This window comes from Aythya ferina (genome assembly GCF_964211825.1).
Source record: "Aythya ferina genome assembly, chromosome: 4".
Taxonomy (NCBI): Eukaryota; Metazoa; Chordata; class Aves; order Anseriformes; family Anatidae; genus Aythya; species Aythya ferina.
In genome coordinates, this window is record NC_140300.1 from 12,861,392 (window position 1) to 12,888,615 (window position 27,224).

General features: G+C 37.9%; 1 protein-coding gene across 1 annotated transcript in view; it reads right to left on the reverse strand.

The window, feature by feature from the left end:
• Positions 1-2,280: 2,280 nt before the first annotated feature.
• EVC (EvC ciliary complex subunit 1) overlaps positions 2,281-27,224 on the reverse strand; it is a 54,513-nt gene continuing 29,569 nt past the window's right edge. Inside the window, 11 exon segments of the mRNA XM_084516454.1 lie at positions 2,281-3,080; positions 3,083-3,129; positions 4,141-4,246; positions 5,461-5,554; positions 6,291-6,417; positions 8,364-8,472; positions 11,554-11,698; positions 12,495-12,701; positions 15,613-15,823; positions 17,130-17,239; positions 22,918-23,130. Coding sequence (XP_084372580.1) covers positions 3,031-3,080; positions 3,083-3,129; positions 4,141-4,246; positions 5,461-5,554; positions 6,291-6,417; positions 8,364-8,472; positions 11,554-11,698; positions 12,495-12,701; positions 15,613-15,823; positions 17,130-17,239; positions 22,918-23,130 — 1,419 coding nt within the window. The 3' untranslated portion in view covers positions 2,281-3,030.

Genomic DNA, 27,224 nt, shown 5'->3' on the forward strand with positions numbered 1-27,224 from the left:
GATTTAAAAATCTTTAAGCTCTACCAGCTTTTTCTAGAGCTGTGACCACTGTGATGGGCTGTTTTGCTTGTTGATGACATACAGCACACTCAGTGACTCTCAACACCACACTTAGAATTTTAGATATTCTGTTGTCATAAAGTTGTGAATGAGGTTCAGCACAATTGTAAGCTGTTGTTATAGTTGCTAGCCTAGATGTTAAGAAAAACAGACCTGTTTTTTTTTCCTTAAATTTCTGCATTATTTGTTGTATGTATCTGTAAATCATGATCAAAGCACCTTGTGAGTCTCTCCTGAATAAACTAAAAGATAGTGCTTTACAGCTTTCTGTTATAAAGGTGTTTTGGGCTGTGACGGGTGCCTAGGGATCTCCATTTTTTGACATCCCGTAGTGGGGGTTCCTGGAGATTGCTCTCAGCTGGTAAAACTGCTTAGCAATGTCCCAGGGAGTCTAGGCACAGTTCCTGGCTCAAAAGCTATTTCTCTGGTCCCTTAAGACACAAGAAAGATTAAAAAAAGAGAGAGGAAAAAAAAAAAAAAAAAAAAAAGCACTAAAGAAATAAGCAACAGATCAGTATGAAGGAATATTAGAGTCATGGAAAGAATTCGGTTGAAGAAGGTACCTGGAGGTCAGCTAGTCCAGCCTCCTACTCCAAGCAGGGCTAATTTCCGAGTTAAAACAGGTCATTCAGGATCTTGTACTGCTGAGTGCTGAAACTCTGCACAGATGGATATTCTGCACCCTCCCTTGAATAACCTGTTCTTGCCAAATATATATATATATATATATATATATATATATATTTTTCCTAAACAGTAAGTAATTGGAACTTCTGTGCTAAAACTTGACCATTGCAATGTGCCTGTTTGGCTGGTGATAAAGTATTTCACAACATCAGGAAAAATCTTTGGCTCAGTATTATTCTGTGTTGTCTTGGAAATAAGCTGTCACACGGAGTTAAACTTAACTGAGGGGTAAGATTAAAAAATAAAAAATAAAATCCCTCTGTAATGACTGATCATAAGATGGGATAGAGGTTTTTGGCATCATGATACAGATACCGACTGATGCAGTGGTTAAGGATGAATAACGTAATACAGAGAACTGTTGTGAGATTTACTTGGCATTTACTACACTTGTTTCTTAGGCCAATGAAATTCTGATGAGTGTTCTTGTTCAATACCTGCATCACTGGCACGGAATTATGAGTGCCACACTATGCATGAAATCTGTACAGGCTTTTAATTTAAGCAGGACAGTGAATCTGGAAGTAATGCAGGAAGACTGTGCAGTTAGTGACAGGGACAAGAGCAGCAGTTCTGTGTTGTGAAGTGAAGGTGATTGAGAGAGAATGGGAGAAATGGCTGTTTGTAGACATTTGATCCCAGAGAGATGAGAGGGCAGGGAGGTGCCTGCAGGGCAGACCCAGTGGCATGGGGAAGGTGGCAGAAGGGGTCCCACCTCGAGGGGCTGTGGGAAGAGCTGGTACCTGCTGCCTGAGCCCAGTGACCCTTCCCTGCTCCTCTGGTGATGTCCAACAGCAAGGGAAAGGAAGCTTGCTAGATGTCCAAGAGAGGGCACTGCTGCCCTGCTTTTGGGATAAGCTGAGCATTTTGAAGACAGAAAAAGCCATATAAGCCCTGCCTAGTTAAGTGAATCACACAGTGCATCCAGGAAAACTGCTGCATCCTGACTGTTTCAAACCACTGCATGGTTTGTAACAGCATCTTTAGACATAATCACCTCTATTATGAAAAGCTGTCTTCTCGCTATCTGTATAGAGTCCACTGTAGAATTAAGATGTTCAAATAGAGGGAAATAGGCTGCATCCTTTTGAAAAAAGCACAGCAGACAGGCAATAAAATGTCTCCTTCGGTAAGGCAGAGAGACCATGGAGAGCGCTTGCTGAAACAGCAGAATCTAATGCTTGAAATGGTACAATTTAGAAAAAAAAAGTGGTTTTGACAATGATTGAAGTGAAAATTAACCATTTAACAATTGTGCCTAACATGCCTAGTAAAGTCATTTGTGTGGCGGCACTTTTATCTGAGGTAAACTGCATAACTGATGCAGGATTTTACAAGTGCCAAAGGATGGCCTTTTAGTTAGCAAAATATATTTTCATTTAAAAAAGACAGAAAATTTTCATTTCATGAAAGCTATAAGATTGCGTAAGTGAGGCTATTTATTACACAATACAGGTGCACTGTAGAGCCAGTGAGAATTAGCTGCTTTGCATAACAAGAATTCTGATAAGAAACATAAAGAGCACAACAAAGTATGCTGAAAACAAAAGAGTTTATTTATCAAAGAATAGAAAGTGAAATATAAAAAAATCAAACAGCCAGTTTTGTCTCACTCTTTCCAGAAAAATAATAATTTGAATTCTGAGACAAACACAAGGAAATAGATTTACAAAATATTTTTACAAATTAAAAAAAAAAAAAAACAAAAAAACAAAAAAACAAAAAAAAAAACAAAAAAAACTAACCTTGGAAACATTAAAATATAACAAAGGAGAAACCAAACTTAATCTTTCGATGTACCAATAAAGTCTCAAATCTCTTTAAGTATTCTTTAAATTTTTTTTTCTTTTTTTTTTAAATCTAAAGCAGCAATCACAAAATACTAAGACCAGATCTACAACATTTAAGGCTCAAAAGCAAATGGTACATCAATATTAAAATGAAACCTTCCTGAGATATCATAACCTCATTCGGTCTAGTGCGTATCTATCTGTTCTGCACTTTCCTCAGGTATATTCCTAATCTAAAACTATCTTCCTCTCATGTTCCCCACACGATCTGGAAGAGTTTAAAGCCTTCTTTGTTCCCCCTCGCCAACATCAAGTGCGAATGTTTCATTAACAGCGAAACAAACATGGGGTTTTGAGTCTCGGTCTGTAGCTAAAGAAGATTTCTCGGTTATTATTGATGTTCTTCATTGTTCCTCAGTAAACCAGCTCAGTAAGTATTTATAGCTGCTGAGATCTCCCAGAAGAATGCTTTGGTACTCTGTGTTCAGACAGCTCATAGAAATACTTTTACTACCTGTTCCCTTTTTTTTTTAACATCTTTGAGTTTTTCCTTGGTTCAGCCTCCTCTTTATGTGACCTCTGTAACTTCTCTCTGAAAGAAATAAACAATAAAACAAAATTGTAGACCAAGTTTTTCAAAGGCTACAATTCCGTCTTAAACTAAATTCATTTTGATATGAGAAGAAAGGCACTTGCTATATGACTATAACTTCTGCACTCACTGGTTTCAGCTGCCTCTGTTTAGTCTGCCAGAACAAAGTTGCATAAAGATAAATGTTCCTTTCTTGTGCCCCTGTTCCCTACACATGTATCCCTTGTTGGCTGTGGGAAAGGAGTGTGTGAAAAGGGTTGATGCCATCAGGGAAAGGAGCCATCTCCTAAAGTCAGTCCCAGGCTGAGGTCACTCAGGGGATAAATACTTTTCCCCAAAGGCCTGTGGCTCCTGAGAACCAACTGTTTGCTTTGCCTGTCAACAGGATTTTCTCTGCTCAATATATCAAGCCCCAGTGACCAGCTGGCTGGTTTGATCTGCCTGTAGTAATCAGCTGGCATCTTTCAGGTTTGTAGCCATTTCTTCTCCTCTAGTTAGCACCCCAGCATAAGCCAACTGAAACATCTATCAAGAAAACCATTGTTAGAACTGCTACCCTCATCAGCCAAAGACTGGCGCTTTCCTTTGTTCATGAAATAAAGGTGGTAGTTGAAAGCGTAAATACCACAGGCCATATTTTGGTTGCTACAAGTCAGCCTAGTTCCACTGGATTCAATTGTCTGTGCTGATTTATGCTGTCTGTGACTCAGGTTTTTAAAAATCTAATTAAAGGAAATTTGGAAACAGTATTTCTCATTTCTCTACTTCAGAAGTTATTTATAAAATACAAAACAATACAGACAAGCAAACTCAGATGATTTTCCAACATTTAAAAAACAATATGGGAAAAAAAGGTCAAGTACATGTGAGAAATAAATGTTAAGGAAGAAGATCAGCTAGTGTAGGTGTTATATTTTAGTTTTGATTGGCATACCTGCTTGTGAAGTAGATATTTTACTGCTTTGTGTAAACAGTTTTTTTTAAAGCCCTTTTTTATAGTCTCTACTGTACCTGCATAAACTGGACTTCAGTCCAGGGGGCTCTTGAATATTTTCACAATAATCATCTTTGTCTTCCAATTCTGGAGAGTGAATGCTCCTTCTTTTTGTTTTTTCCCCTGAATTACCAAAGATATGTGGATTAACAAATAAATAAATAAATAACCGATATTAGAGCTTGTTTGGTTTTGATTAATTTAAAGCAAAACAAAACAAAACACTGATTTCTAGCACAGTAGCACTTTATACATATAAATTATGACAAGGAAATCACTAGAATATTGTTTTTTGAGTGTAAGTTCTCACAGAGTGGACTTCAACTTTCAAATTTGCTGCACCCTGATGTAAGTTTCTGCAAGGTGTAACCACTGACAGCACTATCTTATATTTTCTTAGCAAGTAATTGGAAATGGCTCCTTACCACTAGCAAACAGAGGTACAGTCACTACATCATTTTATGTGATTTGAATCAGTACACTGGTACATTAAAAAGTCACTGCTTTTAGTGTCCTGAGCCAAGCTTTCACATGTATCCCTCTGGTCACTGTGCATACCAGGACAAACAGCTCTGCACGCTTGAGAAAAAACTGACTAGGGAAAGAGATTCAAAATTGTCCAGGTGAGTGAGCTGCTTTTCCCTTTCAGACACTTATCTCACCTTTCAGCATCTTTCAGGTGTAATGCAAAATGTCTCATTTTGATAATGACAGGATGATTTCATGGCTCAAAGGATGAGAGTGTGTACACCCCATTCCAAATACGCATCAGGGAACATAACTGCTATTCTGACAATTTGTCCCTAAGTATCTCTTGAATAATAAAATAGTCTAATCTGTTAAACCTGCAACAAATTCATATAAATATTTCAATCTTCCTGATTCAGTAAGATTTTACTTTTGAGTATGTGTGTGGGATGGCTGATTCTTCCATTCTACCAAGAGAATGAAAGCTGGGTGATTCAGTCCTGCTGTCCTCCCAGAAACCTAGTGATCAAGGTGAACAAAGACCTTTCTGAAGAACATTATAAAGACATGAAAAATAATTTGAGATTGAGCAAGGCAAAGCCTTACCTCAATGGACAAAATGTGGTCTGTTGGCTAAAGGACAGGTTTGGAGTCAGCAACAGAGACGTTTACTTGTGGTTAAGCTACAGGCAACCCAGATGACCTTGGAAGGTCACTTTATTTTTCTACACCCCAATTCCCTCATTTATTAGGGACATGGCACTGATGAAAAAAAAAAAATCTCTCCTAAAACTGTATCTTGTCATATTGCAGTTTGAACCGATTAAATGGAATGATTCGTCTTTAAGACAATCCAGGATCATACCGACCTGCTGGCTTGCTCCTTTTGGAAGGCTGCTTCTTCACAGTGACTGGAATCCGGGCCAGTGCAGCCAACTCAGTAACAAAGTCCTGCTCTGCATTCTGCATGCAAGGATAAAGCAGCAGTCAGTTAACACAAAACATTTTGATTCTGGTTATGTTATGCCACGACAAAATGCCATGTTATGTTATGCCATGACACATGCCATGACAAAAAAAAAAAAAGGATATGTCATTGCAGAAGCACATGAAACAGTGTGAACACACTGGGGATGTTTTCTCCTGGAAAGGGATTCAGTGAGCACAACAAAATACAGCTTCCCATTAACAGTACTTAACTCAAATATGCTGAGAGCATGTATGTGATGAAGAATAGGAGATGTGCTGTGCAACCTGGCTGTTTGCGACTACCTGGCATTTGGGCCTGATCCTCCTTGTTGTGGCTGTGAACTCAAGCACATTGATGTACTAATAAGGAGGTTGAACAGTTTCCATCTGATTAGACAGAGACATTCAAGTAACCAAAATGTGAGTCTGTACTCGCAATAGAAATGATGCAAAACCATCAAAAAATAAGATAAAGAATATAATGCCCCCACCCAAGTCCCAGGTTCTCTTTGTAGTATATGGTTTCAAACTGTTAACTGTCTGCATGTGTTGCTGGGGTCTGAGCCATAGCTTCAGGGGTGAAAACAGTAGTGAATCTTAGCATTAATTTCAACTGGGCCAGTGAAGAGACCCTTACAATCTGTACAATCTGTCAAACAGTAAGAGTCAAAACAACAGATGTTTTGCCATTGACTGGTTCAGATCTGTGAATCATTTTATCCTGATTTACCCTCAGCTGATTCTCCAGCTCTGTTTCTAGGTGATGCAATCCCAGCAGCTTCTGTTTCAGAGACTCCAGACGAATCTGCTGGTGCAGTTCAAACTGACTCAGAACCTTCTTTTGCTGCAGCATCATCCTGGTAAAGGGAAATTTTAAAGTACCTTTGTTGTTCAGTTCAAGGGAGGAATACAATATTGGTGAATGGCATTTAGAAGGTTTTGTAGCGACAAAGGCTCAGTAGCAGTATCAGCCCATCCAGTCTTTGCTAGGACAAATAATTTTGCTGTAGATTTTTAATTAGCTTTACTTATTTGAATAACCTGCTTGCACCACAAGCTCCTTTCTAAGGGTACAGCAGTTTGGGTCATCCATGCCTGGACTTTGGGAGCTCGAGTTCAGCTTTAATTTTGAAGTTTGCTTTCAAAACCCTTGTATGTTTTCTGCAGTGAATCAAGTCAGTTTTCCTATCTGCTTGCCAAAGAGACAAGCTGTTAGAAGACCAGGTGTGAGGATAACGGATTAAGAATTAGGCATCTCATTCAGGTCTCTTCAGTACCAAGCTGACACTGAGCCAGAAACATGATAATCTGAAACCTGGTGTTACGAGCACTGACAACTATACTCATTGCTTGTTTTATTTTGCTGGTTAAAGATTAATATTAATACAGTAGAAACTGAATGGCTGCAACTTTGCTGAATCTGTAATTCTTCTGTTCTCTTGTCTGATCTACCTTGAAGCAAAACTGTCAATCACCATCGCATTCCTCAGGGAAGGAGATAACACAAAACATTTCTGACATTTACACATACTGCAGTTGCTATTGTAATGGTCAATGCTCACAGAAGGTTAGCTTTCAAAATTTGTTCTTTGAACTCACACTTATAACCTTCCATCAAGGGCAAAAGCAAATAAAAAATTCTTCTGAGTTTAATAGGAGTTAGATAATTAATAGAAATTTTGTTACTGACTTAATGCATGACTGGGATTTGACCCTAAAAGAAATCAGAATGGCAACAGGAAACTGAGTTTGATCACTGACTAATAGTTATGAGACCAGCTTGCATAAAAAATTGTTACATTTTTACTGTTTGCATGAAGCCCAATTTAATTGTACTTTATTTTAAGAATAGGTTATGGGAGAAAAAAATTGAGACAACAGCTAAAAGTGAATCTGTATGTCAGAATAAACCATGAACTTGATAACGAATACTTAACGGATCTTTTCCGAAGCCCTTTGTTAGATGAATCTACTTCTATACTAATTCAAACAAGGATGAAAAACAGAAAGTGGGCAATAATTTCTGTCAATGTAGAAGTAGCAGAATGTCTAAAAAAGAATGAACCTCTTTACAATGATAAAATTGCACAGGCTATGTTATTTTGGATAATAAGCCAAGAGTAAAGAAAATAAAAGGATTACAAAAATACTTCATGTGCATGTCATTTTGAAAGTCCTTCAAACTTATATAATACAGCTTTTTATGTCAACTTATTCCTTTGGATAGTCAGTGCTTTTTGTCTAGAGTCTAAATTTCAAAAAATAAATAATGTATTAAACATGATTTTTATTTAACATTTGTGGCACTCAAGCCTAAATTTTGTGCAAGTAATCTTAACTGTCCAAAGGCATTCAATGAAATTTTACCATTTAGATATTATTTATGTTTCAAAAATGCTATCTTCATTACGGTATATTTACTCAACAGCAAATTAATATATATTCTTGATTTTTAAAGCAGAAACAATGAAATGTAATGAATTGGATACAATCAGCTCCCATCCTACATTTATATTATCTTTTTTTTTTTTTTTTAATAATTTGGCACGTGTTTTGGCTTTGCTTTTCATTCTCTCTTTTCAAACTGTCTTTATATAGTTCTTCAGTCTGTAATTAATGAGCATCAAAAAGTAATTCTCTGAGATCAAAGAGTAGTGCAAAATTTGGCAACAAATATTTCTTCTCCATCAAGGACAAAATATAAAATACAAAGCCAGAACATTTATTCAACTAGACATTTATATATATCTGCAAAAAGTCAAAGCATTTAAACTGAGTCAGTAGTGTTTCTGCCTGCTCTTACCTTTGGTGGACTGCGGATGATATGTTCAGGATGCCTTTGGTCTGTTCTTCTTTCAATGTGTGTTCATTCTCTTCTTTCTTTCTAAGTCTGTTCTTTTCACTTCTTTCTGCTGAAATAATGGTTTTGTAAAATATTCTGCTCAAAACTACAAACCCTGCTTTGAGTTCTGGCAACCTGACAATTTATGCCTTTCATCAACAAAAAATAATCCCTGTTCTAGGCAGTCCTTCCAAAGTCACTGCTCCTTAGAGATCTCAAGTACTTCTTACATACACTTGCTCTGCCACTGTGATTTGCTGAAACATCAGACAATAAGTTGTGCATTGTTCAGATGTGATGGTAATGCCAGTGAATTCTTATTATTCTTATCTGTTTCTCCCACTAAGTGATTGATTAACACAGAATTCAAAGGAGACATTTTATGAAAACACCACGATGCCTTAAGCAAAAATTGAAATACCTAAATGAAAACTGCCAAACAAAAAACCCCTGAGCTCTGAGGCCACTTAGTCCTGGGAATGCCTAACTTCACTATGCTTCCCCTTATTTGAAGGTGAAGTAATTTTGGTAGTTCTGCTTGGTGTTTATCTGCTGAGCAGGGTCCTGAGTCTTATCTTCAAAGTACTGCCTGGTAGTAATCTGCCACATACAACCCATTTCCTCACACCTACTGCTGTGGACCTGTTTTTTTCTAAAATACAGAAGAGAGATGGATGGGTATGTAACAAATTAAGGTATTTAACATTTATATGGGGGGCATCCAACTTTTTCTGAATGCTGGGAGAGGATGGCAGGCACCTCTGAGGTTGACAGTGTATTTGGTGAGGGAAATCGCTCTCTCATTGTGGTAAATGTGCTTGAAGATCACATACAGATCAGGCCCTTCTAAAAATTAAGAAACATGTGCCCTGCCTCCTTGCTGGAAGGCAGGGCATAGAGGGTCTGGTTGTGCCCAGGGGCAGCACTTCAGGCTGTTAAGAATCACAGGGAGAAATTTAAGTGCTTCTGGGGGCCATACAACAGCTGAAATGAGAAAAACATGCAGTCTGCATCACAAAATTGGAATCAGGGTAAAAAAAGGACTTATGTGAACTAAACATCAGAGACCCTCATTAGACCCACTGCTCACTCTTAATACAAAAGCTAACAACAAAGCAGAAGGAGTTGAAGGAGCTGTTACAGAAAAACTGAGACACTTTAGAGTATGCACATATATGTTTGCAGTATTTTTTTTTATTGTACCAGTTCATTCGACCTTTCAGTTTCAGCTTGGTTTCTCTCTGGCCACCCAAATCTAAAACATGCCTGCTTTTATTACCAACGTAAATTCTCTCATCTTCCCTCATGCCTGTAGGCTTACACTGCAGCAAGAAAGGATTTTATTTTTCCTCAGTTGAAAAGAAAATGTGCTCCTTTAGTAGCTGCTTACACACTTAATTTTCTTTCTCATAGTTCATGGAGCATCAAAGCACTGAAACAACAATATATCCACACAAACAGTAGGAGAAAGAAATGATCTAAAAGAGCAATTACCAGGCTGACTGTGGCTCTAGTGACTGGTATTCCAGGTCTCACAGGCTATTTGGGAAACCAGTAGACAGCAATACCAAAATGCCAATGAAGCAAAACATTCAAGTATGTAATGATATCGGATCAGCTCAGTTCACGTCAGAGGAGTGTTCTGGAATAAGATTCTGTTGAAATTCCTGCTTAAAGCAACCCAAATCGAAGGGATTTTAGACTCTGTTTGTAGTTGGCTAAATCAGGGCCAAAGAAGTCTTTAGAGAGACTTCGTAAGAACTTGAGTAACTGGCTGTCTTGTTGGCTGCCAATGTCTACAACACAGATCAAAAATCCCTGCACACATTTTGCCTAATCCTTTTACTTCAGCTTCCAATGTTAAAGGCTTCAAGGTCCACAACAGGGCATTGTAAAACACATGCAAAACAAACAGGTTCTCCTGTAAACAGTAAGCATAGCTATCTACTAACTGGGGCTCACAAATCTTTCCTAACAAAGTATGCCTTATCTCCAGACCCAAGCCTTGAGTGGATAGGCCTGTTTCTCTTCAAAAAATCTCTTTTGTGGTGAAAGAATCAAATTTATTTAAAATTGCATGTTGAAAACAGCTTTTATTTATCCACTCCATGTTTCTCAAAGACTTAGCCTTAGATGCTATTGCCATTCTCCTAACTTGCTATCTTCATTTAATGCCAACAGCCTTCATCCAGGGGAGGGGAGAGTGTTTACAGAAGAAATCAATAATCACAGCTTGCTTTTTTTTCCTGTCCTGAAGGAACTGAACAATTAGAAATAATTTCAAGAAAAAGTGCCTGTGTGTGGTGGTTTCTGTGGGATCCAGGAGTTCATAAACCTCATCAGCAGTTTCACAACCTGTGAGAGGCTCATGGTTGACAGTTAAGAAATAATGTAGAAGTTCATACGTCATTCCAGGATAGGAACGATTGACTTTTTGCTGATCCTCCCATGAATCTTCTCTATTGCAGAGAGAACAACATTTCATTGAGTCAAAAAAGGGATAAATATAAGAATCTCCTCCTTAAAACAGACTGTCTGCTAATGATGCTTACGTTTTCTAACATGGGAGCAATGTGTCTGACTGTAGACACGGGTCTCCTGCCTTAAAGGAGAAAGATCCAACTTGTAGACTCCCATCATATACCCTCTTACTCTATCAGTATTTAATCCATTAATTCATTTTATTTTCATATATAAATATAGTAAATTGAACCGTGTTCATGGTAGAGGTTGGATGTACAACCTAAGATTTGTACAAATGTCAACATTCTAAATCCTCCTGTATTAAGCTTTAGAGCACCAGAAAATCAATTACTGGTGGTTGTGACAGTGTTAGTATCTCTGATGTTAGCTTGGTGAATTTGAATTCATGGTTAAACTATAATCTCTGACACTAAGTCATTATTCTATGTGTGGTTATACAAAACTTTGAGTGACAACACCCTGCATGCAATTCAAGAAATTACTGATGATAATAGCTCTACTACTTTTTCCTCAAAGATGGAAATGGACCTACACATTCATTTTACTTTGTTGCTTGATTTCAATAATATATTTCTGTTATCTTTATTAGATCTTTATAGCAATAAGAAAATGAATTTATCTATTAAAAAACAAGTATTATCTTACAGTTGTTTAATATCATACATACCTTGTAACGATTTCAGTTGCTGAAGTTTTTTCCTTTCATAGCCTTCTGTGATTTTTCCTACTTGCTGGTAGTAGTTTTGCACCAGTCTATTGATATTATTGCTGGTCCCATATACACTTTCTACAGCAGCTTCCACCAGCCTCTCCTGCATTAGATAGTGCAAGCAATGGTTCATTTTCTAAGTTAAAAACTAGTTGCTTTAATCTGCCTAAAACTGAACACCAAATTTAATTTTTAATGTGTATGAAAGATTGTGAATTTTGTGCTTAAAAAAAGTTACAAACTGATATGCTGGAAAACAGGTATTTCTATTAATCCATGGAACATTTCAACACAAAAAATTACATTAAAATCTTTCTAATGTGCCTTAACTACATCTGGGAAGGGACCACTCTTCTATCTGTTCCATCTCCATAGCCCATTTTGCCTGTCAACCCAATTGCCAGCAAAGTAAATTAACATATGTGTAATTCTAGTGCAATTTTCCTTTATACAGAAAATCCAATTATTTACAACAATTCTATTTATTAATCTATGAATTGAGTATCATTTTTATGTATTTATCTACAAGATAATTTAATAAATATATCCATTAAGCTGTTAATATATGAATACTATTAATTAACTTCAAAATCTTTATCAATAGATAATCTCCATTTCTTCCTCATGTTTGTGATTTTCTGTCATCCAGAACCCTCTGCTCTTTTTATGTTCTGGGGTTTGGTTTATTAAAACCTCTTTTGAGTCCCTCAAAAATACAGTAGGTTGACGTTGGTGTTATGTTTGTAACTAGACAGCAAGTTACCTTCAGTTTTAAAACAGGTTGTAATGTTTTCCTGATGATACTTCTAGACGTAGGGTAATGCATATATATAAGGTTGCCATCCAATTTATTATAGTACACAATTTGTTAAGAAAGCTGCTACTGAATAATTCCATACCTTGAAGTCCTGTTCATCATCTGATTTCCTTTTTCCAGCTTCCTGTCGGGCATGCTGTAGCAGTGTCCGCCCAATCACTTGCTCCATGTGTTGCTGAAGAAACTGAAGAGCTTCTTGCATTTCTGTGACTAACTGCTGGTGAAATTCTAAATGGGTTTGCTGCGTTTCTTCCTCTAGCTTCTCTTCCTCTTCCAAAATGTGGGACTCCTGGTAATCAGACAAAATGATAGCAGGTGCTGCCATTTAAATGCATTCACAACTTTAGTCAGCATCACTGTAAAAGAAAATCCTACAGCCACTCAGAACATTACTGTTTTAATACTTAATCTCATTTCCAGCATAAATCAGTACAGTCACTTAATTCTAGTATAATTCCTTTATATAATAATTATCAGGCATAATGCTTAATTCCAGTATAGTTCCAGTACAGCCACTTAATATATTTGTCTTGGCACCAAAGCTATTGTCTCTGTCATGATATGTACAACAGCTGTGTCCTGTCCAACTAGTCATTTCCAAGTGATGCATACCTGTTTTTGTGTTCTGTACTGTTGAATTTGGTCTTATTTATATTTATATTTATATTTATATTTATATTTATATTTATATTTATATTTATATTTATATTTATATTTATATTTATATTTATATTTATATTTATATTATTTATATTTATATTTATTTATATAACTTATTTATATTACTGACTGCAGTAAGAGATAGTTGTGTATACCTTGATAAAGAGCAGAAGAACAAGGCAAGCATGCAGTTACATTTCTAGGACACTCAAACAGTTTTGGGGTCTACCTGAGAAAAACTTGGCATATTTGTATTTCCAGCCTTTCATGACTGCACTTAATAGCACTTAGAGACCACTTGCACTCTGAGCACCTGATGGGTTCTATGGCTTAACTTATTTCTTAATTTTGAACCTGCCATCTAGAAGCTTTGCTTGGTGCTCTCTTGTTCTTTTGTTAGAAATAAGAAATCAGAAACAAGTGAAAAATTGTTCCCTACTTACATACTTTATGCCAGTTTTAAAACTTATGACACTTCAGAAGATGCATCTTCTTAAGGCTTCCAGTCCCTTGAGTCCTTTGGACCATCCATTTTCTATGCTTCTTTTAAAATCCACTTTCACTCCAAACTGTCTCCAGCACACAATAGGACACAGCAGAATAACCTCTTCTTTCTTTCTTACGTGTATCACAGTCTTCCACAGATTGCCTTCTATTGAATTGCTGATATCTCTCTTATACTAATACTCTCATTTAAGCCTAGATATAATTAAATTATTCTGAGGTATTCAGCAATAACTATTTGATTCCCTCTTGGAAATAAAAAATGCAAGTAGGAAAAGAACCTGCTCTGCCCACATTCATCTGTGGAAAATAATGATGTCCCTATTAATGCTGGCTATTCTGACATGTCTTCATTTATAGCTCAGACATGTTTTTGACATTTTTTAAAGACAGCTGGAATATCATTAAACTGATTTTTTTTTTTTTTTTTTTTTTTTTTTTTTTTTTTTTGTCATTCTGACCAAGGTAGGGTTTTATAGTGGTATTTTCCTGAATAAAATTTACATTTTATATGAAATAAACAGACTGGCATAACACTATCTACACCAGCCTAAAATTGGAAAATATTTAAATTAAATTTAGTTAAAACAACATAGTATGTCTTAAACTCTGGTTGAGTGTCTAAAAATTAACCTCTTCCTTAACTCCTTATACGTTGGTTCTAGCTTTGGAGGTGGTTCCTAACATTTTTTTTCTTGCTGACTTTTCACGGTTCCACATCTAGGCTCTACTTGTTTGGCAGCAAGGATCTTATATGTGTATTTTTAGGCATGTCTCTGTGAGATTGGTTTTAGCTGGCCTTGGAAAGAGCCTGTAATGGAGGGAGACTAAAATAACCGTAATACCTGGGGACATTTCATTTTTCTAGGGAACACAGTGATTGAATCAATTAATGTCCCTGTGGGAACTAAGTGAGATGTAACAGTGGAAAGCACACAAATGCAGGAACAAGAGGAATGCAGTCATATGTATTTGTATTTCATTATATTTTACTTCTTCTGAAGGTTAATGATATTTTGAGATTTTCACACTCAAGAGGAACTACTTCAATAGAAGTATCAAATATGAAACTGGCAGCAGACAGAATTTCCTTCTTCCTCTTTCAAGTGGAGAATTAGTGTTCATGCTATGCACATCAGAATTAGAGGCATGCACAATATTGCCTCTCTGCTAATTGCACAGTGATGCCATGGAGCACAGAGCTATGAGGTGTTGGGTGGGTTCAATCCAGATGTGCAGCAGCACTGGGTTGGGCAGTGGCTAACATTGATGCCAGCTGGGAAGGGCCCTCTGATGCTGACTTCAGCAATGCATTGTTGCTTTAGGTAAGTATCCAGTCTAAGTAAATAAATAACCTACAAAATCTAATATTAACCAGGAGTAACCCTTAAAACACAGTTGCAAATAGATATGAAAGTGACCTGTGGGAATATCAAGTCTAAAAATCCGTTAAATTTTCTTCTATCTCCTGACCTACACGAATCAGATTATTTTGAAGGATGTCAGGTGAATGGATGCTGAGAATTTCACAGACAGAGAAGAAAGAAAAGAGAAGAATGAAAAATGACAACAGTACAGAAGAACTTTGCTAGGTCTGTTGGAGAAATTAAACAATTTATTCTGATATTGATTAACAGATTTTCAAGTGCATATTATGATCACTGGAAGAGTTAGTAGGAATTTCTCTTACACTAAAGCAGTAACTTGCATAGGAGTTCTTTATACATGTTGCCATGACTTGTTTTAATTACTGTTTTCATATAAAACTGGTAACTGAATAAGCTTGCTATGATAACTTTTACACTAATGAAAGATAACACCTATCATAGATAGGCAATAGATAAAATATTAGGGAATTTAAAACTACAACAGGCACATTCTGGTACCTCCTATATCAAGAGTGGGTGCATTTTTGACAATATTTTTTATTTGGAACTTGAACATTTTTATATTTTGGAGCTCATCTGTGGCTACTTCTAATGCCAGACATCAGAGCATATGACTATGGAAAAAACCCACTGGGACACTGTACCTACCACTGCCTTCTGCAGCTGCCACTGGTCTTCATCTTGGCAGTGGGAGGAACCCTTCTGCAGGATGTGCTGCTCTCTGAGCTCCTGAAGCAAGCTCTTCTTCCTGGACATCCTCATGCGGGTCAGAGCTGCCATTCCAATGCTTCGAAGAGTTAACCTTCTCAGTACTGAGCACAGCAGGAGCCGGTGTTTTTGCAATATGTAGTTAACAGACCTGTAAAAAACAAATCATTAAAAATCAACCAGCTACGCTGCTTGCTGATTTTGCACATCCATGCTCAGGAAAAGTCATTGCTGAAAGATGACAGCTACTATTCACTCTGTGACATCTCACACATTCTAAGCATGCCTTACAATGTTTCTCAGGTGTAATGAATGGATAACACTGTGATAGACATATAATTCTGTCACTCTGAAGTCAAATTAAAATAAAAGTAGGAAGAAAAAAGATAAATAAGCATCTGTGATTACATTTTTTTAAAAATAAGAGACTTGAAATAAGATGAAAGGAGAATGTAATCAGACCTACAGGAAAGCTATTTCAAGCTGAAGAAAATGCATATTTTGGATTAACAAGGGGGCACGCTCTGATGAGACACTGAAGGGTATAGTGTTAGCTGGCAGTGCAGACATGGCTGGAGCAAATTTTTGGTGAATTTTCAAAAGAAGAACACATTTTGAAGTAGATTATGGACAAAATGAATTAAATGTGCTGTGTGCACATTTGGGATGATATCCTTCAAGGTGGGTTTGTGTCTCTACCTACTGTGTGCAACAAGCTCTCTAGGTACCAAATCTTGGGCAATGTTGAAGTCAGAGAACATGAAAAGGGGAGGCTGAACTGAGAAGTAGAGCCAAAATAAAGGAGTGCATTGGCAATAACACCAATATTCCAGATAGCCAAGTCTTTAACCGCATTGATCTTTGATAATGTTGAAACTATGATGAACTCAATTGTTATCTTGATCAAAATAAGGCAGATAACACAAATTTTATTTATTTATTTATTTATTTTATTGAGAGGTATGTCTCTCAAAGAGACAAAGATGAGACAAAACTAAAAGTTTCCTTAGCGAATATAGACAGAGAATGCGAGACAGGAGTCATTTACATGCAAAGATATGGTCAGTAGTATACTAATAGCAGAAAGCAAAGGTAGAGCTGAATGGTGCTGGACTGAACATTTTATATTGACAGATATCCAACTCCGGCATGAGATACAGAGGGCAAAGTGAACGTGGTTCAAGATTAGGAATAACTCACAAACATAGGAACAGATATACAGAATGTGCGCCACTTGACTAATTGAAGAAGACTTTACTTTTGCCTTACCAGGAATCATCCTATTTGTTGGCATTTTTTTTTAATACTCAGACCAAAACCTACAGAAACTGTCTCTCTGTCTGAGGATGCTCAGAATCCCTCAACACTGCTTTCTGCAATGTAATATATATGGGTTTTTATCTGTGCATGCGGCATTGCAGTTTTACTGTACTGCTTACCGATAAAACCATACTTACTCATCACTGAGGCAGCCTAGTCTGCTCACGACACCTTGAATTATCTTCTCCTGCTTCTCAGACAGGTGCTTTTGCATCACAGCAGAGAGAGCATATTCATTTATCCATCGCTAAAAGCAGGGAAAAAAATCACAACTGTAAGATGCTCTGATTTCAGTGACCATATGATGAATCAGGAGGTTATCTAAAGGTTTTTTGTTTTTCGTTTTAGTTAAAAACAGTAATTCCCCTCTTCCATGAAACAAATTGCATCTTAATGGTCAAAGTCTGATTTGGATCAGCCCCGAGCTGTGTCTCCTACAGATTCTCTGGTTTCACCAACAAAAAAAAACAATGGAAAAAAGAACAATGTGGCACAAAATACTGCATCGACTCTTATCAGTAGGTTGCAGTGGGCTGTTTCATTTTTTTCACTAGTAGAGATGTAGTTTTTACTTTCACCTAACAAAATAAAGATATCTTTCATCTCACTTTGTGCATAGTACGCAATGCTAATAGTTAGAAATGGAGATGTGATTAGGTTTAGGACTGAGTTTACAGCTCCCTCAAGGTGATATTTAGATCAAAGAATTTAATCTTGAAATGTTTTGATGGACTTGCCATTATACTGTAAACTTTTGGAGATACAGACTTAGATTTTGCTTAGTGTATTGCCAGCATTTAATGAATAATAGGCCATAAGATGAAATGACTGTAAGGCCCAAACTCCATTACTGTGAGATGAAGAGTATATATCAGGCTACATTGGCAGCTGGGTAAAAGCAGGTTGCTTGCAGACATATGCAGAGTTCTAAATTAAATATAATACTCCGTCTCTCTGACAGCTTTACTTCATGTTCCATCTTCATTCAGAACATGAGGGAGTAAATTTTCTGTTATTGTAGACAGCAAGATTTCACTAGATCAATATGTCCAGCAAAGAATTAGATGCAGAAGTGCAGCCTCTCTTAGTGCAAGGTATTAGGAGTGGTCCTGGGTCTCCATACTGGATTTGATAGTCTTTTCCCTGGGAAGCAGCGATCTGTGCAGGAGAGGCTTTATATGTGAACACAGAATTAACTCTCCAGGGAAGTGCAGAACATCAGAAAGCACTTCATCTTTGGCTTTAAAAGAAAAATGCACCTCTTTCTCGGATAGTGCATTCTCCACAGCATACACAGTAGCACATATTGTTGTTCCCTCTCCATGAAGAAAACCTTATCAAAGCACATTCTCCCATGTGGGGTGTCAGGGAAGTATGGGCTGGCAGTCAATATTACAGATGGAAAGGGCATGAGAGGCACAGCACTTAAGTCTGCACAGTGCTGGGGAGCCCCCTGAGCTGCTTTCAGAAGGAGCTGCAAGATGTGCATAGGCAGCCAGACCTCAACTGATTTGAGCCTGGGTGATTCTGAAAATCACAGAGCACAGCCAAGCACAGTGTCATCTCCAACTGCACACTGCAAGCGACAAATTAAAGTCTACCAGGTCTCCAGGTATCAATGTGACAGATGCCAATAATAGCTGTATCAGTATTTCCCTTTAGCAGCTCTATGGATATGGTTCCCTAGTGTTTCACACCTCTCTGCATGTGTCTAGTAAATTCTTTGGTTGACCAAGTTGATACATTGCACTGCATATTTTACTGTCTCTTTCAGCAGTTACAAGAGGGCTGAAAAGGACCTTTTACTTTCTAGAGGAGCTTTTTCAATGAGACACTGTGGCTCAGATGTGGTTCCCCATTATTTTTGGAGACTTGGTTTTCATCAAGAAGTTGTTCTTGAAGGGCCTGTCTGCCTACTTGTTTTCCAACAGCATGCAGATTTAATCAGATGTAGACCACCAAGATACAGGAGAGGTTTTCTGGAATTGTAAATGATATAATATTGCAGTCAAGAAACAAAAATGTAACACCTCTGCTGCTGCCCGTACAACCCATCCAAAAAGGCACTCAGAATGATAACACAGACAGGCATTGTAGTAGGAATTGTAGTAGGAATTGTTTACTTCTTACTGTTTATGAGGACATAGTGTAGTTCTGTAGTGGTGAACACAGACTTTCTTTTAAAGGAAATGAATGAGTCACCTTTTAATTGAGATGCATCTAACATAATCTGTATGCAAAATTTATAATGGGTCTCTTCAATCCTCTGAGACCAACGGAAAGATTGGGACACAGTAAAAAATAACCCCAAGCACAGTTGTTAAACTTAGAAGTACAAGTACATCAGCCATTAAGTAGTATGAGAACAAAGAGGAAAGAATGGGCATTATTATGCATTTAAGTAGGGGTGTTAAATAAGGAAGATTGAGATTTGGACCAAATACTAAGCCAGTGTTTTGCTACCATAAGGAAAAAGATGATCAAGAAGGGAAGGATCAGCTGGGGGTAGAAACAGGACAGTTATTGCATGTTTTACGGGAAGCAGTACTACAGTTGCTCACTGGGATAAACCTGGAGGGCTGGGTATTTTTGACTCCCCAAAACACTGCAAGAACTCACACATACAGACCGAAATGCAACACTGAAGGGAATCTTAATTTGAGGCTGCTGGCTTATGGCTGATAAATAGCAAAACAGACACAACTATTTAATCTAGCCAGGTGAAAAGGTGATGTGATGTGATGCAGTGCACTACTGTTCCAATACCAGGCCAAGCTGCCAGCTGCCTTGCAAAACTTTTGTTTTCTTGGGAATGACTTTACATTGCTTCGAGACCTAACACTACTAGACAGTAATCTTGTACATGTGTTGTGGTTTTTCCTCTATGGCTTCACATTGGGAGCACTGAGTGGAGAATCAAAAAGGCTGAGAGGCCACCAGAAAGTCAGTCTGGGCCTGGGCTGCCTGGAGAGGAACAGCACTGTCCCCTATGGGACAGCCAGTTCTTACCTCTCCTGACCTGGCATCCTACATCGCTTTCCTTTCACACAGTTGTCCACTATAGCCTGTCTCCAAAATACTATTACATTCTGACAGATTGGTAAAGAATGGAGAAAATGACTCTCCGTGTAGCGCAGACTCAGTGGCTGGAAGAGCTGGGCTCTTGGATTCCTAACCTGCATTTAACCAGTAAAACCAGGGACAAAATCATCCTCAATGGTGGAGTAAAGCTCCGAGGAATGTTTGGCTACTTGAAAAGAAGAGTCGTTCCAAACACTGTGAAAGAAATCAGTATCTATAAAACAAAGAGAAGGCAAAAAAGCACAGCATGCCAATGCTGATAAGCAGATGCTGATTCACCTCTCTGGGTGCCAAGCAATGGTGTGCAACTGGATGGAAATCTCCTCACCCCATTTTGTCTCTGTAAGTTTCTGTGTTTTGTCTCCTGGCAACAAGTCCATTGTAAGACCTTCTGCAGCAGAGCTAACATTAAGCATTACTCTTTGGCAATAAATGTGTGGAATATGCCGTTAGTGGGTAATGAAACCCATAAAATACTTTGAGTTAGACTTCAGATAACACAGCAAATTAGACCCAAGTAAGCACACTTTCTTCTGCAGCTGACATTTTTAGCACAGATTCTTCAGGAAATCAGAGGAAAGCAATTTCTCTCTAACAGCCTGTAGATGGTGTGTGATGCACACTGAATGTCAAGCAAGTACCTTAGCCTAGTGCAGCAGCCTGCTCTGCGTAACAGACGACAGTGCTCTTCCAGAGACATCATGAGGTAGGAGCTATGTGGTAAAATGCTCATAATTTATTTTCATTAGTCATTTATTCCTAAATTCCTATATTTTGCCTCATTTACATCGTCAAGCTTATAAGAAAAAAGTTAAATATGAAACTAAATTTTCCTTTTCATGCACAAAAGCGATTCTGTTTCCCCAAAGCACATTATATTCCAGATATGTATAAATGCTAGGAAAGGTAATCTCAAAATAAATGTAGTTCAGATAAATGGGAAAAATGTCTTTTTGAGCCACCTTGAAAAGCTTAAATATCCTGGTGAAAAGCCTTCTGGTGGTAGACTTTCAAGGTCTGTAAAACAGGTGACTATGTAACTCTCAGTATATCATATTTATCAAAAGGAAAATAAGAGATTTATCTCCTGCTGGAAAATGCCTGATAAATTAAAAGGCTTGTCAATATGAATGTTGATTTATGGATCTTCTGACACATTCAGCACTGTAACGTCTATGGGATCTCCCAGATGACATGATCACCTGCCACAAATGTCTGAGCTCTCTTCTTTTCTAAAGCTGTGTTCTTTTCAGTAGGATACAAGCGTCAACTTATTGTTTAAATGTACATGTTGCTGTTTTTACACTATGAATGTGCCAATAAACGCACTTTGCATTTAAATGTAATACAGTGAGTTGCGTGATACTTTTCAAACTTGTTTACACAGGAAAATCTGCCAGCCTAGCCTTGTAGTAATTGTTTCCCTGCACACTTTAGATAGAGATATAGCAGTCTTTCTTCCAGTTTAGTTCAAACTACTTCTGAAAGGCCACATGTAAGTGAAAAAAGCTGCAAAGCCTATTGTCTTGGAAGAATCATACATATTCCCACTAGGAGAAACCCTCTTCTAGAATTTTATCCCACACTTATCCACTTGTCCTTAGGAAAGCTCTGTCTGTTGCTCAGGCAATTTTTATGTTGAAGAATGCCCAGCTACAGTGCTGGTGACCCAGAGACGAATGTGAAAGCTATGTGTCCTTGTTTAAGTGAATTTCCCTATAGCTCAGTAATTACTGTTAATGATGTCAGCAAATCCTTTATTTTGTTGTTGTTGTTGTTGTTGTTGTTGTTGTTTTGTTTTGTTTTGTTTTGTTTTGTTTTTATTCTCCCAGCTAGGAAGCCATCTGCTTTACATTATGAATGCTACAGTACACAGAAAGTATGGAAAGTCAATGTTTTATTTTAACTATCCCGTGCTTGGACATTACTGGAATATCTGAATTCACATACAATGAATTCAACATGCAGTGCTGTCCAAGGAACTATTATCCAGCAATTGACTGCTGGAGACAAACTAATCCTTTTAATCTCTTGAGAAGCAATCCCAGGGGTGCTGGTTTCTCCACTTGATGCTTGTACATACTGTGTCCAATGATAGTTCTGGAGGAATGCATAAAGTGTCTTTGGAAAAAAATTTTAGACTTGAGATCACCCTCTCTGTGGGTTTTATGCTTGCTGTTAAAGCACGTCCTCGCTGACTCTTAGCAATGCTTGAGATTCAATAGGACAATGGAAGGACCAGGCAAAAGAGCCCTAACATGAATTTATTACTGTTGGTTTTCTCCTCTGGTCTCAATGCCTCCTGTGCTGGACACAAGCAGAACAAAGGAGAGGGATGTGTGTTTCTTCACCTCCTCAGAGTAAAGAGTAAGTTTTATATAAAGAGTTGTTTCCAATTATTACAGTATTAATACAAAGAAATTATTAAGAAACATTTACCACTGTAAGGCTTCCTTTCCTGTAAACTGTACTTACATGTACTCTCTCTAAAAGGACCAGATGAAGGGTTTTTTTGAACTGTTTCTGTAGATGCTCAAGAGCTGAGGACACTGTGAAATCAGACAGAAGCCTTGCCAAAAAATGTTTATGCGCTGACAAAGCTGTCAAACACTGTGGACAGATGTTCAGTAATTATTCTCTGACTCCTCTATGCTGAGTCTACATGCACAGCATATATATTCACCTCATAATGCAGCTCAAACTGCCCATCCTGAGTCTGGATCTGTGTCTGGACTTGGTCTGTATATTTATACACAAAGTACTCCCCACAGATTAGTACCTTGACAATTTCGTTCTATAGCTGTTTTCAGAACCCGGGGTCCCAAAATGTGATATGGGTCTTACCTTTTTTTCTTGTAGTAGCTGTTCCTGGAAAAGCTTCCAGCGTTTAAGGTGATGGGTGTCCCACTTCTCCAACTGAGGCACCAAATTCTCCTGCCACTCCTCTTTCAATAGTTCACATTCTCTTACAGAGAGGCCAGTCACAACAGGCAGGGTCTGAAGAAACAGCTCATTCACCAACTCTGCTAAAACACTGGAAGCTTTAGAATACAGCTCCTAGGGAGGCAAAGGGGGACAAAATGAGGAAGGTGAGAAAGCAAACCTCATGACCCTTTGGAGCCATATGACTGCATACTGTGTACAATGCCAGTGAGGGAACCATGTCCCAGTTAACACATTGGACCAGTAACCCCTAGAGATAAAATCCAATGCCAGTAACGCCTGAGTTATACCAGGTTTTGTAGATGGAATCTGCAACAACATACATGGTTTAAGGCACATAAAGGCATTTCAAATGCAATAGAGGCATTAGCACAAGATATTGAACCCTAACGGTTGCCCACGTGCAACTGCAATGCAACTAAGGTGTTGTAAATCCCATAGATTTTGCCTGTCACTGTGGAAAGAATCCTGTGTAGCACAACACCTCATAGGCATATTTTTAAAGGTGGTGACATAAAATGAATAAAGGCAAGAAATAAGGAAGAGTTAAAAGGGACAGTGTAGCATTTAGGTAGATAAAATTGACACTAGTCATGTTAATAGTTGTTGCTCTGAAATATGACGTTCTTCAATACCTTCTGGACGGGCAGAATTATTCAAATCCATCTTGATACAGAACAGCTTAAAGCCTAAGAAAACAAACATCTTCTGGTTTTGAATTGCTGAGCCTGTTTCATTCGCAAGAGGAGTTTGGGTGATTTAGTCAGATGGCATCGAAGCTACTAAATCTTTTAAAAACCTGTAATTTCAATGTCAAATACACAGTGATGATATGAGCTGCCTTTGCAAACTTGCTAGAAATTTGAGATAATCCCTGAGATAACTGAGTGCAGGTAGCTTTCCCTAGAGGAAGAGAGAAAACAAAGACATTGGAAAGGTCACACAGACACTGCAGTACTCCAGCAGTACGAAGAGCTGTTTTTGTGTGAGTTCACCATTGTCATATCAATCAAAAAAGCTTTATTGCCTGCGAGATTTTTCTTTCATTGTAAATCACTGTTAGCCCTCTTGAAAATACTTAAATTTATTTCTTTTCCTGTAAAATAAAGCTAGTATTTTCAAAAACTCTTTTCAGCATTTCTCTTGCAAAACCAAGTCAAGCCTTCTAGCTGTAGCTTTCCTTTAAATACATGTTTAATCACAGTCTCTTAAGTGATTAAAATCCAGAACCTCTCAAAAGAAGTACAGTCATATTTATCTAAATGTCAAAAACATTTGTCTGCAGCTCATACACATGAAAATTTCTAGTGGACTCGTCTGGTTTTGGGGGACACTGATATAATGTGTTATTGTCTAAGAGCCCATTCCAGTTTCTAGATGTGGTATCATAAAAATAAATAAATGAAGAAGGATGTTAAATTTGCAAACTACTACTACTCAGAAACAAGCAATGAACAGAATTTAGGCTGCACATTCAATCTGGCTCTGTGCATATGCCCCCTTAATGATCAATTTTGGCTTCACATACTGTTTCCACAGAACCTTTATTTGTTCAGTGTTTAGGTTTATCAATACCCATTGAGTGGACAGATTTTTTTATATATTTTTTTTTAATTTATTTTGTATGTCTCAGTTATTGTAAAATACCCAAGCTGTGCACTGAATACTAAATTATTATTTTCCTCCTGGGATCCCTGTAGGATGCTAATCACCATATTAATGAGCTGTTTCACAAACAATAAATAGCTTAGTTTAACAGCTCCCTGCAGCAACCTCTACTTATGGATAAAATCGAGGCACAACACTATCAGAAGTGTTCACTACACTTTCGAGATGAAATGTCTCATTTCTTCCACTCTCTTACTTGTTAAAAACATGCAGAATTTTATGAATCCAGCTCCCACTGACTTTGTTTAACCTCAGACTGGGCCCTGGCCAGAAATTATAGTTGGAGACACAATTGGATATCTCATTTCTGGTAACACTTCTCTCATTTCTGGCTATTGCTCACAATCTGGACATGACAGTGTCATTAGGGTAACGTCTGACCAGTGATATATTTCTCTATGCAGCGCCTTTTCTTACTATGAAATGGTTTGGCTGGCTAGGCTAGCCTGCTTAGTATGCAACAACTTCTGTCAAAAACCTAAGTTCTTTACTCTTTGGTGGTTTGGTTTGAGGCACTTTGTGGTCAGAGTGCACCCAGTGGTGGGGCTGCTCTGCTGCTGTAGGTGACACTGGAGTGACTGTGCTGGGACCTGCTTGGTGCCCATGGTTGCTGCTGCTGGCATCCACACTGGGGCCAGACTCTGTGAATGCATAGAAAACTTGGTCTCACAGTGTTTCTGGCAGCACAGGAACAGGACAGTGGGGAGGCAATGTTAAGTGGCCATTCTTCAATAAATTGAAAATGGTTTTACAGGGAACCGCAGTCCAAAGAATTCTGGATACCTGTGCACAGATGCCTACGCTGCAGGTACTGAATGTAGCTATGTCTGCTCTGCTAAAATCTCCCAGATTAAACAACTAGACCGGGCACTGGGAAACACTGAAAAGTAGAATGAAATCTACCACACCAGTCCTAAATTATTGGTTGAAACATGCCCCATACAGCACAGAAGTGCCTCAGGCTGCATATATCACTGCAAAGACACTATGCAGCACAGGTAGATTGTCTCCTCTTTAATTATTCTAGCTTCCAGCTCCTGTTACAACACGAGGCAGCATTCATACCATCTTCTTAACAATCTGTTTAGTTGTGGACCTGGTTTAGCTTGTCAACACTAATGCAAAATGGTCTAAGTTCTTTCTGCTGCTGCTTTATTTTAGAATTCAAGTCTCTAAATCCTGGGATTTAACATAAAGATTCTATTTTTCTAATCTTTGTATCCCACACCACATTAAAAAAAATTATCAGTCTGTCTCTGTAAACCATCTCTTCTCTGAGCTATTCTTGTCTTTTGAGACAATTTAATTCTCCTGCCCTTACTGGGTGTTCCAAGATATAAAAAATTCTTTTGGGTCTAAAATAGTTCAGAGGAAGTCTAGTGAAGTCTGTGGCATTTCTATCGCAATCTCCAAAGATCTCAGGCAGGGTGTTAAGGAACTCTATTCTTAAACAAACAGAGTTCTATCTACAGCAACTAAATTGCTTTGCAACACATTTTGCTTCAGAACTGATAGCATTTCCCTGGCATGCTGACAGCCCTGTATTATTATTTACCAGGAAATCTTTTGCACAGAACCTAAAGAATGCATTTTGTTACTTGTCGTCATGCCATTTTGTTTAAAGATCAATTGAATAGCATTCTGCTTGCACTCCCTGCAGCTTCAAATTATATTGTATACTTACTGCTCGTGCTACCGGAGCAGGAACACAGATACCCAGGAAAACCGTTATTACATCTTGTTCCCACAACATGCTTAACTACATAACCTTGTTAGTGTGATGGGCAAAGATGTCTTCAGATCATAAGTGCTTAATTATTTGCAAAATACTTCATGGTCCTCTGCTGAAATTGGTGTGAAAGGACAAGAAAGTGGGACTAGAAATCCAGGAACAGTTTTTCACATCAACATTTCCTTTAGAAAGGACAAAGCCGAGCAAATACATGGAAGACAAATGGGACTGAGCGGTACGTACTTTTCGTCTCACAGACGCTGCCAACAGGCAAAGGAACAGGAAGCTTGGTCAAGTGCCTTAAGTCCCTCTGAGAGTGATTTTCAACAGTACTGAACACTTCAACTTCTATTATAAATTCTGTTCTGTGCAGGACACAAGTCCTGCACTTACTGGTCTCAGCTGCAGTCTGGGATCACAAAATAAACCTCCATCAGTGATGACTATCAAAATATTAACTTCTCTTCAGCTGGTCACTGGGTTTTTTAACCTGAACACATAATAATATGTACATTACAGCCCATGCAGTCCAGCACAAACCCTAACATTACAGCATGCCCTACACGGAGAGCATATCACACACGTACAACGTGATGGCTATACTGTTTAATGCAGCACTTGTAGAAATGCAGTGGAATGGCTTTAAAAGATTTGGTAGGGGAAATGGTAAGTCTCCATTTAGGGAAAAAATGTGGATGTGATTTAATTCTACAAGTATGATTCAAACTAAGAAAATAGTTCAAAATATTTGTATTATAAGGAATATACTCTATTTGAAACAGCAATAAAGTCCATCTGAAACAAGGAT